This window comes from Porites lutea, chromosome 3, assembly GCF_958299795.1.
Source record: "Porites lutea chromosome 3, jaPorLute2.1, whole genome shotgun sequence".
Lineage (NCBI taxonomy): Eukaryota > Metazoa > Cnidaria > Anthozoa > Scleractinia > Poritidae > Porites > Porites lutea.
In genome coordinates, this window is record NC_133203.1 from 2,067,022 (window position 1) to 2,085,804 (window position 18,783).

General features: G+C 37.7%; 1 protein-coding gene across 1 annotated transcript in view; it reads left to right on the forward strand.

The window, feature by feature from the left end:
* LOC140930177 (T-box transcription factor T homolog 1-like) overlaps positions 1-18,354 on the forward strand; it is a 28,724-nt gene extending 10,370 nt beyond the window's left edge. Inside the window, exons 4-10 of the mRNA XM_073379843.1 lie at positions 13,579-13,892; positions 13,972-14,236; positions 14,535-14,675; positions 14,793-14,854; positions 14,947-15,005; positions 15,568-15,732; positions 17,592-18,354. Of these exons, the coding sequence (XP_073235944.1) occupies positions 13,672-13,892; positions 13,972-14,236; positions 14,535-14,675; positions 14,793-14,854; positions 14,947-15,005; positions 15,568-15,732; positions 17,592-17,896 (1,218 nt within the window). The 5' untranslated portion in view covers positions 13,579-13,671 and the 3' untranslated portion in view covers positions 17,897-18,354. The remainder of the gene's footprint in view (positions 1-13,578; positions 13,893-13,971; positions 14,237-14,534; positions 14,676-14,792; positions 14,855-14,946; positions 15,006-15,567; positions 15,733-17,591) is intronic.
* The last annotated feature ends 429 nt before the right edge of the window (positions 18,355-18,783 follow it).

The window sequence follows — 18,783 nt, forward strand, 5'->3', positions numbered from 1 at the left end:
GAAACAATTTATAATTTGTCACTTAAAAGAATACCATTTCGATGGCCAAAGAATCGTAGATTGTTTGTTTAGTGAATAAGAAGTTGAGAAGACTCTTAAGTTCACGAATATTTGATGGAAACAAAAGATAAGAAGTACGTTTTGCCGTATTTTAAGACTTATGAACAAATAAATGCAATTTCGCGAAAGCAATCGCACATGCGGTTTACGATAACATCCACTGGAAAATTGCCCAAGACGGTGATTTGACTGTGACTTTGAAAGTTTCATCAAAACGGGTTTTAATAATTTATTTTGCTTCCCGATGGTTAATATGAGGAGACACTGTACAGCTTGGCACCCTCTTTCCCTCTCCCTCCCACCCCACCACTCCCTAAAAAAAATCGCTTACACGAATGTTAAGAAACGTTTTGAACTGAAACAAGCGATCACATGTTGTGCGTAGTGCCGAGAATACTATAGACTTTAAGGGCGCTTTCTAAAAGTTAGACTGGTCGGTCGGACGATGGCAAGACCAGATATTTTGGCAAAGAAATAGGAGATTTAGAGGTTTTACTGAAAAACCGTCTCCTTTGTGTATAATATTTAGGATTTGACTGATCTAGATGATTAATTTTGATTAAAAGTGAAATTCTCATTAAGATGGGAATGGGCTGGCCGGTCAGTTCTGACAAATGGTAAGCGCCCTAAGATTCGCTACGGAGAAGATGCTACTACGGCGACATGAGGACAAAATCGCTTGTGACGTCACCAGCCGAGTTGTAGTACGGCTTTCCCGCTGGCCGTAGCCTTGTTTTCTGGTACGGCAAAGTGCCTTGATCAGCGTACTCGTCACTACGTGAGCATTAACTGACATTTTGCCATACCAGAAAACAAGACTACGGCCGGCGTGAAAGTCGCACTGCGACTAGGGTTGTGACGTTACCGGAAGTGATTTTGACCTCATGTCGCCGTAGTAGCACCTCTCCGTAGCAGTCTTAGTGCGCTTTCCATTTGTCGGAACTGACCGGCCAGACCATTCCCGTCGTTATGAGAATTTCACTTTTAATCAAAGAACAATGAATTAACTATCCAGCGAGATCAGTGAAATCCTAAATAGTATGCAAAATAGTATGAACGAAGGAGATGGTTTTTCAGTAAAAACACTTGGAAAAAGCCGCTTTTATTTGCCAACTGACCGGTCTGGCAATGGTCCAGCCGGCCACGGTTCTGACAAATGGAAAACGCCCTTTAAGTCCCTATTCGTTAATTGACGACGTTTATTAAGCTGGCCACATTTTAGAGTTTTTGTAGCCAATTGCATACAATGATTTTTTTTGTGATCATTCAGTTAGGAGAAAAGTAATCAAAGCAAGATGATAAATTACATATATTACCCTGAAAACGAAAGGATCAGTATGAACTTCTTCTTTTATTATTACTGCGTACGAGAATGAAAGAAATGGCGAACGCACACACCAAAAAAATGGCAAATGGCAAACGCAAAATAACAATAAGAAAAACGGTAATCAGACATTAGAAAGTAACAGGAAAAAGAAATAAAAAAGAGAGAAAAAAGAAAACACAACGGAAAACCGAAAATGGAAACAAAAAGGTGAAAAGAGGTATTATTGAAGTTAAGACAAACATTAGAAAGAACATAAAACGGAAAACAGACAAGAGAAAACACAACGGAAACAGAATACCAAGGGACCGTTTATTTTTTTATGGGAGCGGTGGGTGCTAAGATTTGGAGTAGTTTCTTTCGACAATGATCCCCCCAAGCCTTTGCTAATTTTTCTTATTCTCCTCGAATGAGCAGGAGAAAAGGAGGCTCCTCCTGAATTGCATCAAGCCTTTGAAGTCGCCGCAGCCCAAACTTCTGGACCAGTCAATCTTGCTTTGTTTTGTCAAAGTGGTTTATTCGAGTGCAAGCATTTGTTTATTGATAAACCGATGGTCATAACCAAGCCAGCCGTGCCAACTGCCCGGCTAGGCCTGGGTTCGACACTATATCCTGCCAAGATGCTGCGCTTGGTCAACAAAGATCTTAGTTACTTGAGTCTTTCTCGAGTACGCCAAAATCGAACAAGCGAAAGAAAGACTCTGCTGACAGCGTTTCCTGTTAGGTCCTTTTGCAGACCGAAATGACAGACTTCCATACCCTTTCCCCTCTCATATACCTGAAGCCTGATAGAAGTACCCCTTTCGAGCGGAGCCTCCCCTTTTGGACATTAGGGACCTTAAGATCCAAAGACGCGGACGACAACGAGAACGTCAAAAAAAAAAAAAACAACAAACAAACAAACAAACAAAAAACAATATCACGCTTGTTTGTACATTTCTTTAACCGTTTTTGTACGACAACGACGTGAAAATGCCAAATTTCGCGTTTTACGGAGTACGTAAACAAGCAACGACGAAATTTTTTCTGTTTTTCTGAACTTGGATATCGTTCTTAGGAATTCAACTCTGGGAGGGTTCGCCTACATTTGACAAAGTATATTAAATGGGTAGGAATAATTGCGATAAACACTGAAAAAACGAAAATTCACTTTTTAAGCGACATTCTCGTTGCCGTCGCGTCGTTGGATCTCAGCCTACAGTCCCAATTAGGGAGTATAAGCAACTAAAACGCAATAGGTTTAAGGTGATGTTGCACGGGACGATTCGCAACGATGATTTTTAGTGCAACACAGCGTTGCAATGTTGGAACAATGTTGTAACTATTCGAAACAATGTTGCAACAATGTTGCAACGCTTTGTTGAGCTAAAAATCGTTGTTGCGAATCGTCTCGTGTAACATCACCCTTAGATTAGCAAAAAAACAATTGCACGTGCATCACGCTTTTTTTGTACGTTTCTTTGCCATCGTTGCACGACTACAACATGAAAGTGCCTAAATTCACGTTTTGTTGAGGACGGGAACAAACGACAACAACTTTCCTTTTCTTTTCTTAAACTTTGATAGAGTCTTTTAGAATTCAACTCCAAAAAAATTTTTTCAACATTTGACGAATTAAACGAGACGGAACCAGCGCGATAAAGCAGCGCGAATTCACTTTTTAAGACCCTGTTTACATGGAGTGGGGGACCCCGGTCTGGTGGGGTAAGTTTCTTTTGTTTTGTGTCCCCCAGAGCGTGAAAACAAAAGAAACCAACCCCACTAGACCGGGGTCCCCCACTCCATGTAAACAGGCCCTAAGTGACGTTTTCGTAGCCGTCGCCGTCGTTGTTGCTTAAGCTCCCTAAAATGTTTTGCACATTATTAAGGGATTACCTCCCGGGTATTTCGGAAGGTTAGAATTATCAGTAGATGGTTTAGGACATCTTTCCGTGGGCATTATTGTCAAGCATGGCCAAGAATCCCAGCACAATTCCAATCTGGAACACAAAGCTATATCGTTCATTTACTTCAGTCAATAAAACGTGGATGTAGGCCAACATTCTTTTACAAAGCTACCATATTACAAAACCTTACAAAGTTATGTTAAAATGTTTGCTTAGATTTTATCAAAGTTTTCGATGAGTTTATTTCAAAAGTTTTATGATTTCCTAGGTGAATGATAAAAGGACAATGCCCAATGTACAGGAGTGGTTCTTCGAAAGGCTATGGCCATAATTTGAGTAATCTGTGGGAATCTGGTCACTAGATGTTCCCTAAGGTGATGTTACATGGGACGATTTGCAACGACGATTTTTAGCGCAACAAAGCGTTACAACATTGTTGCGACATCATTTCGAAAGGCTGCAACATTGTTGCAACGTTTGAACCCTGTGTTGCGCTAAAAATCGTCGTTGCGAATCGTCTCGTGTAAAATCTTTGAAAGAAAAATTTGAGAAACGTTTGGGGATTTCACTGCATGAGCGTCGATACTTGAGGGTACTGAATATGCTTTGAACACTGATAAAAGGGCACACAAGTTTCATTACTAGCTTAGCTTCGGAAGTTGTTTCTCCGCCGGCTTTTTGAGCTTGCCCAGTAAAAGTAAGAATGGAAGTTATACTACGTGCAAATAGACGCAACATTGGTAGATGTTACATGTTGCGTCCGTTTGCTCACCCTGTTGCATGTTGTTGCGTTGTTGGGAGTTGTTGCGCAAAGTTTGAAACCGGTCAAACTTTAAGCCACTTGCAAACAGACGCATCAATTCCCAACAATGTTGGGAGTTGTTGGCCAACACTTTTGTTGCGTCCTTTTGCAGGGGGCTTTAAGCTAAGTGTAAACGGAAGCAACAACTTCCAACAATATTGGGAGTTGTTGGCCAACAATGTTGCGTCCGTTTGCACGTAGCTTTAAGCTAAGTGTAAAGGGTCGCAACAGCTCCAAACATTCTTAGGAGTTGTTGGCCAACAATGTTGCGTCCGTTTGCTCGGGGCTCTAGACGTAGACGTGGAATGAAAACAGGACGATCTTATTGTTGTTTAACATGTTAATTTTAGGAAGTTTTATTTCGGACAACGTTCCCTAAGTACACTAAACAACAACCTTTATATGAAATCTTGATACCATGGCAAAAGGAAATGGGAAGATGGGCAAAGAACATGATATTTTTTGACGCATTTTAAGCGCTAGGATACCGCATTTTCCTTCTTTTAACTTGGCGCGATCTGCAAGTTGATAAAAGTTTTCGAGTGGACATTACTCCTTAATTAACTAAAGAACCAAGGGGGACGTAGATTTGTATTACACTTCGGTCCTTTCTGCAGAATTATGTCAGAAACATTTCCTACACTGAACCTTAACTGAGCCCTTTGTATCAGATTAAGTTATTTTGTTCTTTTCTTTTATGATTTTGGATGTAAGGTTTACTAAAATCTTTAGATTGAAATCTTAGAGCAATTCTTACATCAGTATTTTTATACGAGCAGTTCTAACTTTTGAGGCTGTGCTAAATGTCATGGTGTGAACATTCGAATGAAACTTTTTTGCAATACTTTTACATAGAACTATTTACTTTTTGAGTTTGTGTGTGGGCCTATCGTATGACCATTCGTATGAAACCTCTTAACAATACTTTCACACTGAGTGGTAATATTTATATAGTATGTAGTTTTAACTTTTGAGTCTGTGGATGAAATCCTATGGTGTGACCATTCAAATAAAACCTCTTTAACAGTACTTTTACTTTGTACTATTTATATAGTATGTAGTTTTAACTTTTGAGTCTGTGGATGAAATCCTATGGAGTGACCATTCAAATGAAACCTCTTTAGCAGTACTTTCACATGGTACTATTTATATAGTATGTAGTTTTAACTTTTGAGTCTGTGGATGAAATCCTATGGTGTTACCATTCAAATGGAACATATTCAGCAGTACTTTCACACGGTGCTATTTATTTAGTATGTAGTTCTAACTTTTGAGTCTGTGGATGAAATCCTACGGTGTGACCATTCAAATAAAAAGCTAATAAAACTTCTTCAGCAGTACTTTCACATTGTACTATTTATCTAGTATGTAGTCCTAACGTTTGAGTCTGTAGATGAAATCCTATGGTGTTACCATTCAAATGAAACCTCTTCAGCAGTACTTTCACATGGTACTATCTATTTAGTATGTTTTTCTAACTTTTGAGTCTGTGGATGAAATCCTTTGGTGTTACCATTCAACTGAAACGTCTTTAGCAGTACTTTTACATGGCAGTATTTTTATTCAGTAAGCAATTTTAACGTTTGAGTCTGTGGACATAACGGAATGATGAGACCATTGAAATGAAACCCTTAGAGGAGTACTCAGTATTGCATGGTTCTATTGATTTCTGCGTAGTTTACAGCATTAAGTTAATCAAATTTGTTTTTAACATTTTGACATTGGGCACTCGCCAAATTAAAGGGTTAAGCGAAAAGGTGCTCTGAATCAAAGCAACTAAAATGGCTGAGCTCGATCATTGCAAATAAGAATAGTTTTAGAATCATTGATATAAGATGGGTTTGGTTTAAAAATTCCTGAAAGGGCTGGGAGGAGACAATTGCTACATCAGATCGTTGATAAACTATCTTGTTTTTAAGAAAAGTATAACTGTAAGTCATTAATGACATTTCTTACTATTCGAACATATAGCAAGCGTGACAAGTGACAAGCGTTGAAATACTAGAAGATGGGAACGTTGAAAGTTTAATTACAAGCTTTTGAAATTGCTTCTATTTCAACTTAAGGTGTTTACCAGCATCCATAATACTGAAGCTGCACTGACATCTAAATTTTGAAAGACTAAAGAGACCACTGATAATCCTCAACTATTAGCGTCCCAACTTCGTTGTCAATATTCCGTGTTACCACCTCGGTGAAAAACAATGTCTCTTTCTCAGACCGAAGACTCCTATTTTTTTTAAAGACTTAAAAACCACATACACCTTTTGACCGAATACCTTTGAACTTTCCACAATGTTTTTACTAAAACAAGAAAAGAAAGGGGTGGGAAGGCTCGATGATAACAAAGCTTTTCTTAAGAAATCTGGCTTTCGTTTAAGAGGAAGGTGATATGCATTTTTATGTGCATTTTTAGACCTTTCAGTTTGTTTGGCATTGATTGAGTCGCTTTCGATGGCCTGTCTACAACTCCCCCCTTCCATCAAACAAAATCGGGGAGAGGGTCTCTCTATTACCTTGTTTGAGGGGAGGGGGAGGCTGTACAATGGCTAACTTTCGAGAGCTCGGCTACAAATCATATTTTCACATGCTGCCAATTAGTAAAACAACAAACAACAAGACCGCAGAAGGGGTCTTGCGGGCGGAATACCCTCATCGCAAAGGTGCCACACGAAGATTCAATTAAGGCAGAGGCTTGATTTACACAGAAACAGTGCAAAATTTAAAAAATCTGATTTACATCTGTGCTATGAACCCCTTTGAATTACTCTTCATTATCAATCATCTAAAAGCTAAGAGTTCTCACCCTTAGGAGCAATGAAATAAAGCCAAACGATGATTGTTCCTTAGGAAAATCTCGTGTTACCCTTCCGTACGTTATTTGCCACGTAAACTAGCGCTGAAAGCCAACTTCAAGATTTCTCATTTATTGAAATACAAATACCATGTCGATAACAATATTTAGTTTAAGGGTAATTACAGCATTGGAGATTCAGGAATTGTATTTGAAATAAATCCGAGGATAATTTTTTTCCAGGAAAAAATCATGTCCGCTCCCATCCTTATTGTTGCCACGCAAACTGGTACTGAAGTCGAAGATTTCCCTTTCATTAAAACGAAATGCACTCGTCACGAACGGAAATTAAGGTCAAGGGCAATACCAACATTAAAAATTTAGGAATCCTTAAAACAAAGGCTAAGACAATTGTTGGTTAGGAAAACTTCTGCTGCCTCTAACTTTACTTGCCTCGTAGATTGAGGTTTCCCGTCTATTGAGGTGCAAATACGATGCCATAAACAAAAATTAAGGTCAAGCTTAATCCCACCCACACTGAGAAAATAGACTCCATTAAACAAAGCGGAACCAAGATAATTGCTACCCGAAATGATACCCCCACCTTCCCTCTTTGTCGCGTAAATTGGGGCTAAGAACTAAGATTTCCTAATTGTTATCATTCAAATCAACTTTGTCTTTTATAATGCTATGCTTAGAAATTTAGGAATCAGGAAAGAAAGCTTACAGATAATCCAGTGAAGAAGACGTGAACCGACTGCGGAAATACAAATCTAAAAGATAACTAACCAGTTGGCTTAAAGAACTCCGATTTTAACTCCTAAGATTTCTAAACTATTGTCATTCAAATAAACTTTACCTTTAACCCTCCTAGTATCCATAGTAATTTATTAAGAATCATGAAACAAAGCGAAAGAACTGATTTTTCACCCCACCTTCTTTGCCCCGTTCCTAGGGCGAAAAGCTAAGATTTATTTAAGATTTATTTAAGATTGTCATTTAAATAAACTTTCTTTTAATTCTCCTATACACCATTTAGGAATCATGAAACAAACTTAAGCTATTGTTGGCTTAATGAAAAGAACTCATTTTAACCCCATCTATCTTCTTGATGCCATGTAAATTGAGGCTAAGCGCTAAGATTTCCCAATCATTGTCTTTTAAACAAACGTTCCCTTTAACTCAAATTAAGGAACCGTAAAACAAAGCTAAAGAGAATTGTTGGCTAAAAGAACACATTTCAACCCACCTTCTTTCCCCTTTTAAATCAGGGCGAAAAGCTAAAATTTACCAATCATTGCAATTCACGTCCAAACCATTCCTAGCAATGGAATTGAGAAATCATAAAATGAAGCCAGGAATAATTGTTAGCTGGAAAAACTCATGTTGTCTTTGCCTATTTCCACGTTAATCGTTGTCAAATACTAAGATATCCCAGTCAGTAAAATGCAAATAATATGTAACAAACTAGAGTTTGGCCAAAAGAAATCTTTACTGCAATAGATCAACGTGATCACCGCAAGCTCGTGAAAATACCTCACAATCAAAACATTCTGCGCGGAAATTCTCTAGTTTGAGCCAACTTCATAGGAATTTTGGTCTGATCTAATTATACGGAATTCTTTAGCCAAACCAACTGTTCAAGGTGTATGTTTTTAATTGACACTACACGTATCAAGAGAACAGAAAAAGGACCGTCCTTTTTTGTTTTCTCGACTCATATCGTCCAATTCATGGATTTGTGTTGGACTTTGTACTGTATCGAATCCTTTTTCATTTCTTTCTGATTCTGAGATTTCATATTAGGACAAAGATACTAAGTCAGGAAGAAAGCCTCTTTGTCTACTTCGTTTCCTGAGAAATGTAACTTTATAATGAAGCATCTGTTTTTGTAGTTAATAAGCAAAGCAGAGAGGTTTCTGCAGCAACTAAACTTTAACCAAAATGCAACTTTAGGGTTAATTCGATAATGTCTGGTCAACGGTCTTTTGTGTGCCATTATTTCCATAATTCCATGACTTAAAACCGAGTTACTCTTGCCACAGATCATTTTAACTTAATTACTAGAACACTTAAATTGCACAAAAGGTGCCAACACTATTGACGTGCCAGTACGCCTTTTTTTCTTGCTTTTGGCGCTTTTCTGAAAAGTGCTCCGTGCGGCGAGAAGACTGGTTTCCTGGTCAACATATCTAGCAAGCAAGGAATCCCTCTTTTTCTGATTACACTTTTAATAGTACAGACAATTACCTACAGTCGAGTTACAGTCCCACGAACCTTACTGGCGTCCCTTAAGCAACAAAAGTCGGCCATCAAATGTAGTGATTGCAAGTGTGGCTTGTTGATCTCATTACTCGAAATCTCCTTAGGGCAGTCTGACCACCTACTCAATCTTCGTGTACTTTATAAATGTCATTAATTTTTTAGTGAAATTTTCAATTTTCACTTTCTGTTTATATTTGGAAAGCAAATAGTGCAGTTGTTTTACCAGAATCTTATTAAATTTTATCAGCTTAAAAACGTAATAGGAGGTAATTTTAGTTATTACAAATGTCACGGTTTGTTCTGACCACTCAGAGGCTCGAAGATCTACGTGTACATTTTCAGAAAAAGGCCAATTTATTTTTAAAATGTGGCCTTCAAACAAGTACTTCCAAGATAAATTATTTAAAAGAAATTATGCAGTTTAAAAAGGGTAATTAGTATCTTTTCGAAAGAAAAAGATTATTAATTGCTGGGTTCTTTGCACGTGGCTTATTATTGATGTTCGTGTTTTACAATGAATTGGTTTAAAAGATACACTAAAAAGTCTCTTGAAGCAATATCATGTCTCAAAATTTGCTAAACAACAAAGTATTAAACTGTAAAAATTAACATTATTTGAACTGCTCTGAGCGCAACGTAATTGACCAAATACCTGAGCGGTTTAGATTTATGTTTGCTGAAAAATTGCCAGACTTTTTTTTAATAACCTTCTTTGTTTATTTGGCCATCGTAATTATTTATCGTAAATATCAACCCATACAGAATCACGACGCTTATCCAACAGTCCTATACAGGCCCTTTCTTGTGAAACTTGACTATAATTGCCTCCCACAGTATTTTATGAGCCTTCTTCAAAGTGCAAAATCTTTTCAAATAATACCCTTGCTTGCAAAATTATTAAAGTATTAACTAAGAAAAAAGTTTCGAAAATTTTATATTGTAGCGTAAGTGATCCTAGTTGTATTCAATTTTAAAAATCAGATATCTGTCTTTCAACAAAAAATCAAACCAAAGTAAGGGATCTTGTGGCGTTTACGAATCGTGCGGGGAAAATTTTGGTATAAGTCAATCCATGCATCTTTTCAGTAATAGTTTGTTTTGAAGGACGTGGTTAAATTATAAAATGGTGTCTTTTAATTAGCACTATGGTAGTGTCTTTTTTCTCAGACTGATTCGTTGCTCGGGAAGATTCAAAGAAGCTGTTAATGCTGTAAACAAAACAAAAAAGACCTTAAAAGAAAAACGATTTGGTAGACGAGCATAACTAATTAATTATTGTATAAGTACTATTATTTTAGAGTTTTTGGACTTAGGTTCTAAGACTAGAGACCATGTCGTTTCTATAGATAGTACTGTTCTTCCGGACATATGCAACAAAACGCAGTCGCTAAGGCGCCGGGGAATTCCGGTTTTTTTAGTTTTTGTTTTTCTTTGTTTAAACTTTTGAAAGGTTTTTTTTTTTTCTGGTTGGTTTTTTATTGATAAATTTGACTCTCTCTTGAAGGCAACCGACTGCAGATGTTTTGAGACGCCGCAAAAGTTACTTGTATTGTACGTAAATAAAAATGAGCAGGAGATTTTATTAATTTTAAAATCGTTACGATGGGTTACTTGTCTTTTGTGTACACTTTGACCTCAGAGAGTCCACAAAGTAAGTGGAAATTTCAACGGAATCGTTTAATCATTACTTAGTTTTTGTAACAATTTTTACAGCAGATTTGCTTTTTTTAGCCGGGAAATTTTCTGGGGTTTGATAATAATAATGATAGTAAAATATTCCAAGAATACCAAACGAAGCGAAATTCATAAAATACGCTAAAGTTAGCATGAAAGTGTTTTCTTCAAATGTTTGCTATTTTGCTTAACTTTTGCTTAAAGATTATTAAAAATATTGCATGAAATGAAGTAGTAGTCAAACAATTAACTTTCGTTTATATTGAATTCTAGCAATTTAGAAAAAAAGGCTTCACGTGCGTTAGCTGCCCAAAAATGTCATTGAGTTATCTGTTCGTAGTTGAAGGATATCATTACATTCTTTTGATTCGTAAATAAATTATTCTTCCCTAGTACGGATTTGTTGCAACATAAAAAAGGAAACAAAGTACATAATTACGAAGCCAAAAGAATTCAATGAAATTAATTTTTAAAAGTCAGCTGAACATTTAAAAAAAATCCGGAAAGGAGTGGACTAATCGTGAAGGACACTCTTCCATTTTTATTTAAAGATAATTTCGCTTTGCTAAACTGCGTCACTTTGCTGTTAATAGAGAATCGGTGAATCGAATTAGCGATGCATGAAACCTCACCGTAAGGTTTAATCAATTTTTAGCAGTCGAGCGATGTTCCCAAAAGTAAGTTTTGTATTAGTGTAAACGAAACGAGAAAATAATAAATACAGGCTAACTGATAGCAGGAACTTGTCTTGTCGCGCTAGTAAATTTGAGGGGCAGTTCGTATTTGTTTGTGTTCAAGTGCAACGTACCACTGAATACTTTTGCCAGTTTGCAAGTATATCTATTTCACGAATATGTAACGTTATTAGACTGACTCAAAAAATGAAACAAGTTTGAGAGAAATCGCGTCGAGTTTCTGCGAAAAGGAATATCAAATTGTGAAAGTCGTTTAATTTGCTGGTCAGTTTAACAAAATTCCTGTTGTTTCTTTGATGCTTCCGACCAACGTTATTTGGGCAACAAATGGTTAATTTTGAATTTGTGGGAGGCCAGGAAAAAGATCCCTCATTAATTTAATTATTATCAGTAGTATTTTTTTTAAAGGATTTACGGAATAGGCTGCTGTTAAAACCGATGTCCAGTAACTGTTACAGGAATTTTAAAGCCCGAATTTTTATTGTATATGTGGTATGGCATTCTTGTTTGTGTATACGTTATTGCTTGATACCACGGTTTATGTTTACATAACCCTAAAAGATAAGTCAACCTGTCCTCATTTTAATCCTTGTGAATCTGTGGCTTTAAGAAGCTAATCCCAGCGGAAAAGGCAGTAAGTAGGTGCTCTTATAAAACAAGCGACGAATCTAGAATATAGACGAGAACTTTCACTTGTTCAGTTTGTTGCGCGATATTTCTGACATATCGGGTATATATTTATATATGTCAGCAATTTTAAACAAATTCGATCACTCCCAGCTAAAGGAAGGCAGCTAACAGTGGACTGTACGTATGGTGGATTGAATCGCTATTTTTTTCTATTGCGGTTTTTAAGAGTCTCCGTTAATTACAGTGAATTATACCCAAGACAGACTTCTTGACATGACTTAGCTGTGATGCGTTTGAGTTTCAATATACCACCGTTTGGGCCCTTGTGGGCGGCTTTTTTTTCGCTTTCAATTCTAACCAAATCGTCTTTCATTGTCAAAGACGGCCAGATAAACACATTGTGTGAAAATTACCATAAAACAAAAAACCAACGGCGATCCATGTAAGTGGGCTATTGTGGATTAGGAATTATAATTTGCCGCTAGTGAGACGAAGCCGCCATTATTTGGAAAGAGGCAAGGCGCGTTATTGTAACGAGGCGGTACACTTTGCTTCACAGCTTTCCTCGCCTCTCATATTAAACGGCCGGGAGGTGATTGTTTCTAAAACAGATTGCTTCTACGAAACGGTGTCGAGATTTGCCCCGTAAAGTTGTTGACATTTATAAATGAGTGAAAATTAGGCCAGCGTATGCTAAACAGTGGTGACTGAATAGGGGTCACAAACCTTTACTTAGATGAAGTATTCGACCGTCACATAAAGTCATTTTACAAATTGACACTTTTATAACATGACGGAAAACCAGCTTAGTGTCCAAGAGCCTAACCAGTGAGTGTGGCAGGTAGTTACCAACATCGCGTTAGAATGTCAGGTTTAATAATATAAGTACTTCAAGCATTGCCTTTAATTAAGCGTATTGCAGGACCCGATAATAAATTATGGAGCTGCAGAAAAAACCACAAAGAACAACAATTGCAAAAGAACAACAAAATTGTCCAAACAAGCAAAGTTACACTCGCTAGTGTTGGTCCCGTGTGTCTACTGACTGTTTTTCTTAAACGATTTGACCCTGTGGTTCTACTGCCCCAGTGCAATGTCATTTACGTTGACTTAATATTTCACACCACGTACGGCATGTTTAACTTCGAGAGCGGCCCAACAATTATTAATATTCTCTAAGCAAAGAAGAGTTTATTGTGCGGCGGTGTGATTGGTCGACGTCTTTGCGCACCGTCAAACGTATTCGGCTTCTATTTATTGCTAAATTTCCTTATTTATGAATTTCAATTATTTTTCGTCGTTCACGGTTGCTGATTGGTCTATGGTCCTGTATTTAAATATCTATGGTTAATTACTTTCCTGACATATCAGAACGAGGTGTGACTTTTATTCATTGACGGCTAATTAGGAAGCTGCTTGGATCGACGGAGTAATAATTTCATTTGCAGTCGATCATCTGGACCAGTGAAAGTTTGTTATTACTTCGCGCTGCACGGACCTCCAGTCATTACGAGCAAAAGAACAGCGAGACAACACGCGCTATGCATTCCGAGGAGAAGAAACAACCCACATCGTTTTCTGTGAACCACATCTTACAAGCCGCCGAGAACACAATGTCTGGTGAAAGAGCAAGAGAGACAGACGGCGCAAATACTGACAATTCCAGCGAAGACAGCAATGTCAAGATTACCCTGGACGAGGCGGATTTGTGGCGGAGATTCAAGTCACTGACCAACGAGATGATAGTCACCAAAAACGGAAGGTGAGTAACTTAACTGAGACCACCCTTAAAAAAAATTGTTCTGAGTGCATTTAATTTAATTTTCGTGTTTTATTTATAGACGGATGTTTCCCGTACTCAAGATCAACGTCACTGGACTAGAGCCTAAAGCAATGTACTCTTTCTTGCTCGATTTCGTGTCCGTTGAGGGTCACCGATGGAAGTACGTGAATGGAGAATGGGTGTCAGGTGGAAAACCAGAACCTCCGACCCCTAGCTGTGTATACATCCACCCTGATTCGCCAAATTTCGGAGCACATTGGATGAAACAGCCCGTAGTTTTCTCCAAAGTGAAACTGACCAACAAACAAAATGGCAATGGGCAGGCAAGAAAATTTCTCTTTTGTGTATTTATTTTATTTTACGCGGCATAAAAGAAAAACTTTTTCCTAATCAGACTTCAAAGAAAAAAAAAACTTCACTTTCTTATTCGGCCAGTTTGTTCTGGGTAAAATTTAATAATGGCCAGGTCAGTGGATGATTGTGTTTAATGTTGTTCACAAAGAAATTAGCTATTGAATGAAGCACGTGAATTGAAGTATCTCTTGATTTATCTCAAACGTTATTTTTTTGTCGTTGCAAAACCGGCTAATTATTGAATGGCTGTGTCTTTTTCCTTTACAGATTATGTTGAATTCCTTACACAAGTACGAGCCAAGAATACACATCATTCGTGTGGGTGCACCGGAAAGCAATAGAACAGTGGTCTCGCATTCATTTCCAGAGACGCAATTTATCGCGGTAACAGCTTATCAAAACGAAGAGGTTTGTTTGGCATTGATTGCAAATTTGATTTCTTAGCTTGTGGTCTTTCTTTCAGTAGTATCCAGGGAAATTTAATGAGGCTAAAGAAAATTGCTTTCTATTCTTATCATCGCGCAGATTACAAGTTTAAAGATAAAGTATAACCCCTTTGCGAAGGCTTTCCTGGACGCGAAAGAACGGTAAGGATATATCGTCACGCGCTAAGTTGTGAATGCCTTTAATTATTTCACTTTTTTTGTTCTGAGTCTTATAAATTCTTCTAACTTTTCAGGCAAGAGCAAAAAGAGGCCCTAGAGCAGGCTGTGGAGTCTCATTCGGCCTATTCGCAATGTGAGTTTGTTATTTCACAACAAATTGATTTGTTATTTTAAGAGATGTTTGTGAATTGTACACTTGAAATTTGGTCAATCGTATGTTGTGTGATGCTTTTGGAGGGCACTTTCAAACTCTGTTCCATGATTAGAGACTCTCTGTGGCGTTAGCGCTTATGTGCGCGCGTCAGCGAATCGTTGAAAATCGTTAATGCCCGTGGTTTTAAGATGAGAATTTCCTCGAGCAGTCGATATTCCAATGTTAGATTTTGCATCAAGAGGAACTGGGTTGACAGTTGGTTAAATTTTACGATCACATTTCGCACCTATTCTGTCATGCCACGCATGATATTATTGCGCGTTTTCCTTTAGGAAGAAGTGTCCGCATTACTTAAGATGTCCTTTGTTGAAAACAAGAAGCAGAAAAAGTGAGAAATCAGCCTCGTTTTTGTTCACACATTTTTCACGCTAGGCGTCTTGTTTCGCATCACCTCGAACGCAATGTTTTGTGTTTGGTCGTGTACGTTACCAATGTCTCTTACTTATTGATCTTTCGGTTTCTAATAATTTTATTTTTGCAGATGGTTGGTTTTGCGCTGGTCCTTCGCCTGTTTACCAACACCACCATCACCCAAGACCGTACGCGCACATTCCTTCTTCGCCATATGACCGTTTAGGAATCAGAGGCCATCGCCCATCTCCGTACCCTAACCCATACCACAAGCGAACGGATTTGCCAACACAAGGTAACTATCTCTCTTTCTCGCAAGTTTGACGATATTTTGCTGAAAAAACGTAGAAAAAGGTTGGCGCTAGGTTTGAAAACTACTGATCCGTGAATCTATTTGGATAATTGCATCAAATGAACGCTTTCCTTTTATACACCAAAAAATACCAGTTTACGTGGCTCACGATCGAAGGCCGGTTTTTACAAGGTAACGGGTGTAAAGCTTTTTGTCCTATCCCTGGACAATTAAAAACTTTTTGAAGGAAATCGCCACGGAATTTTTATACCGGATACATATATATACTCAATGCAAATTTTATGTCAACTTTGAGATCAATTCTTGACGGGAATTTTACTCTTGTCAAAATTGTCCAGGACATCAACGGCATTTTGTCAATAGAGAAAGATTCACTTTTTATTGTGATATAACAGAATGATTGCTGAAACAATAGTTCGTAAGTAAAATTTAATAAAAGTTCAATCGATCGAAAAGATTGCCCGAATAGAACATAGCTTAGAGAGAAAAAGACAAAAAGAAAGAACCATTTAGCTTTCCTTTGGCTTCATCGCACATCAGAAGGCGACTTAAAATATTCGTTTTTTGACTGGAAAGTAATATACGGAGACCAGCAAGTTATTGAATCTTTTTTTACCTTTGTAAGTTGCGCAGTTTGTGCAGCTGCCCTCTTTCATTGTCGAACGAAGAATGCGCCTGAACACTTCATACAATAGCTCAATCGACCAAATGGCGCAGACGCAACCCCCAAACCCCCATGTTAACCTTCAAAGGCGTTCTATGCGGCCTAAACAAACCTCCCAAACCAGCTTGCTTACTTTTTTCTCCTATCATTTAACGTCAGAGAAGTCGAGAAAAAACTATCTGTTTAATCACTGAGCTTATTTTTTTTTACGGTAGACCTTTTACAAAGCTTCCCACCTTGACGGTTTTTTTGTCGCAGTTTTTTTTATGAAATTAATTTTTACAATTGGTCTTAAAGGTAACATGCGATCTTGTCATTCTATAAAATGCGTATTTTATTCCGTGCTGTAAATACGAAATAGCTTTAGTCTGGACCATATGCCCTTCTAATAGCTGAAGGATTGTTTTCCAAATCAGATATTACTTTGAGAAAACCAGCCTGGGCAACGGGACTTGAAAATTTCTTTTGGCTCATTCTGTAACCTCTGGCAACGGACGGTAATCTGATCATAAGGGACTTGCTAAAATGGTGTTCCTTTAATTTCTCTCTTTTACACAAAAAAGTCGAGAACTTTACTAGGCAAAGAGTCTACTAAGACGTGGGAATGTATTCAATAAAATGACGTGAAAGGAAAGTCTTTGCAAGTCAACTTGTTTTGAAGTATTCAAATATAACAGCACTCCGAGTTAAATAGGTGACAGCTCATCTAGTTTTACTTTTTATTCTCGGTAAAACTACGGTTAACGCTGAACGCTGAATTGATAGCTATTTGGCTTATTCTTGATGCAATCTCGAAAGACGTAGAGGTAATATAGATTATTTTTACAAGGCAATGGCTTAATCTCTTTCTTTAATACGTTGCACAAATTTTGTGGTTGAAAATAAATGTGGTCAAATTTACTTTTGAACCCCTTTAACAGCGTTAAAAGAAAACTACTCTTTTACCGCTCCCACGATTGGATACGGTACTTGTAACTTTTTAGTCCCAGGATGAAATCTAATGGTGTCAACATTCAAATGAAACCTCTTCAGCGGCACTTTCGTACTTTTGTCATTCAGCATTTTACAAAGTAAATCAAAATTTTTGTTCTGTTTTTACTTTGTCCCCAGGGTTAAGCACGTCTCTCATTTGCGTCTTCGAAGTATACTCAGCCATTTTTCTTTTTCATGTTCTCAGCTGTAGCTCACGCACCTCAGTATTTTCCAAGCGACTCCAACCAGCTGATTTTACCTGGCCCCACAGCTTTGGACAACATTTCCATGTCAACGGCCTCGCTTGCGACGCACTCGCATCACACGCCAGCCGGCCCTCATCAGCTACATCCCGGGCTGAGCCCATTCATGGCCAATTCTTCCTACAGCTCAGCTTCTAGAAGTACTATCGATATGGACTTGGCTCATAAGGAAACTGACAGATCGAAATGTCTTCAACCGCCTGGGTTGTCTCTCCATCCAACTTGGAATACTCTGGGTCAAGCCTAATTCTTTTAACGGCAGTGGGTCAGTTTTCTTTCGCAGAACGTAAAAAAGTTAGTTTTTGTAACAAAATTAAGGTTCAACTTTAATTAAGGAAAAGTGTTCAAATCAAGCGTACCAGGCATTGATGACATTCTTTTACTTCACTGTAAATGTCTGATTCAAACTGCTCTTGCGAAAGAAGACAAAATTATAGCCCTCTTTCTGGGAGGATAAACAGCTAGTCCTAAGTTTCGTAATCATCTTTCTGTAAAGCATTTGCTCGGAAATTGAAGTTAAGGCTAAAATGTCTTCTTGAAAAACGATAGATCTCTCTGTACGGGGATGGAAACTGTATGTTCTCCGTTTCAAATTGGCGGTATGATCTCATTGTATCGATCGCAAATAGAACGTAAGCTGTCAGCTTCTAAATTGTCTAAGATAAAAGTAATTTACAAGAACAACTTCTTTATTTAACAATCATTTTCTATATAGCTTTGGATGTCTTGTTCTGGTCATTTTTTTGGCCTCTTATTTAATTTATTTAAAATCGTTTCTTTCTGGAAATAAGTTGAAAGACCAATCAATTTAGTTATCGTTTGTAAGGATATGTACATAAACTAAAAAGATTTATTGATTCAAAAGGAATATAACGGGTAAAGTCCAGTGAGAGAAATACAGTATTTATTAAAAGATGATTTAAATTACAAGAATGAAAACTTTTAGACGATTAGACCTTGTAAATATCATTTGTAAAGAAGCGGTTGTGTTGATGCATGTTTTACGCAGAAAAGGACGTTCTTCACGCGAGAGTGAATCTCGCAAATCAAGTGTAGTGTTCCAGAATGATTTGTGCAGTGTTGGGATGTTAAAGAAGGGTTTATTTTTGACTGGAGTTGTAAAGTCAAGTTCTT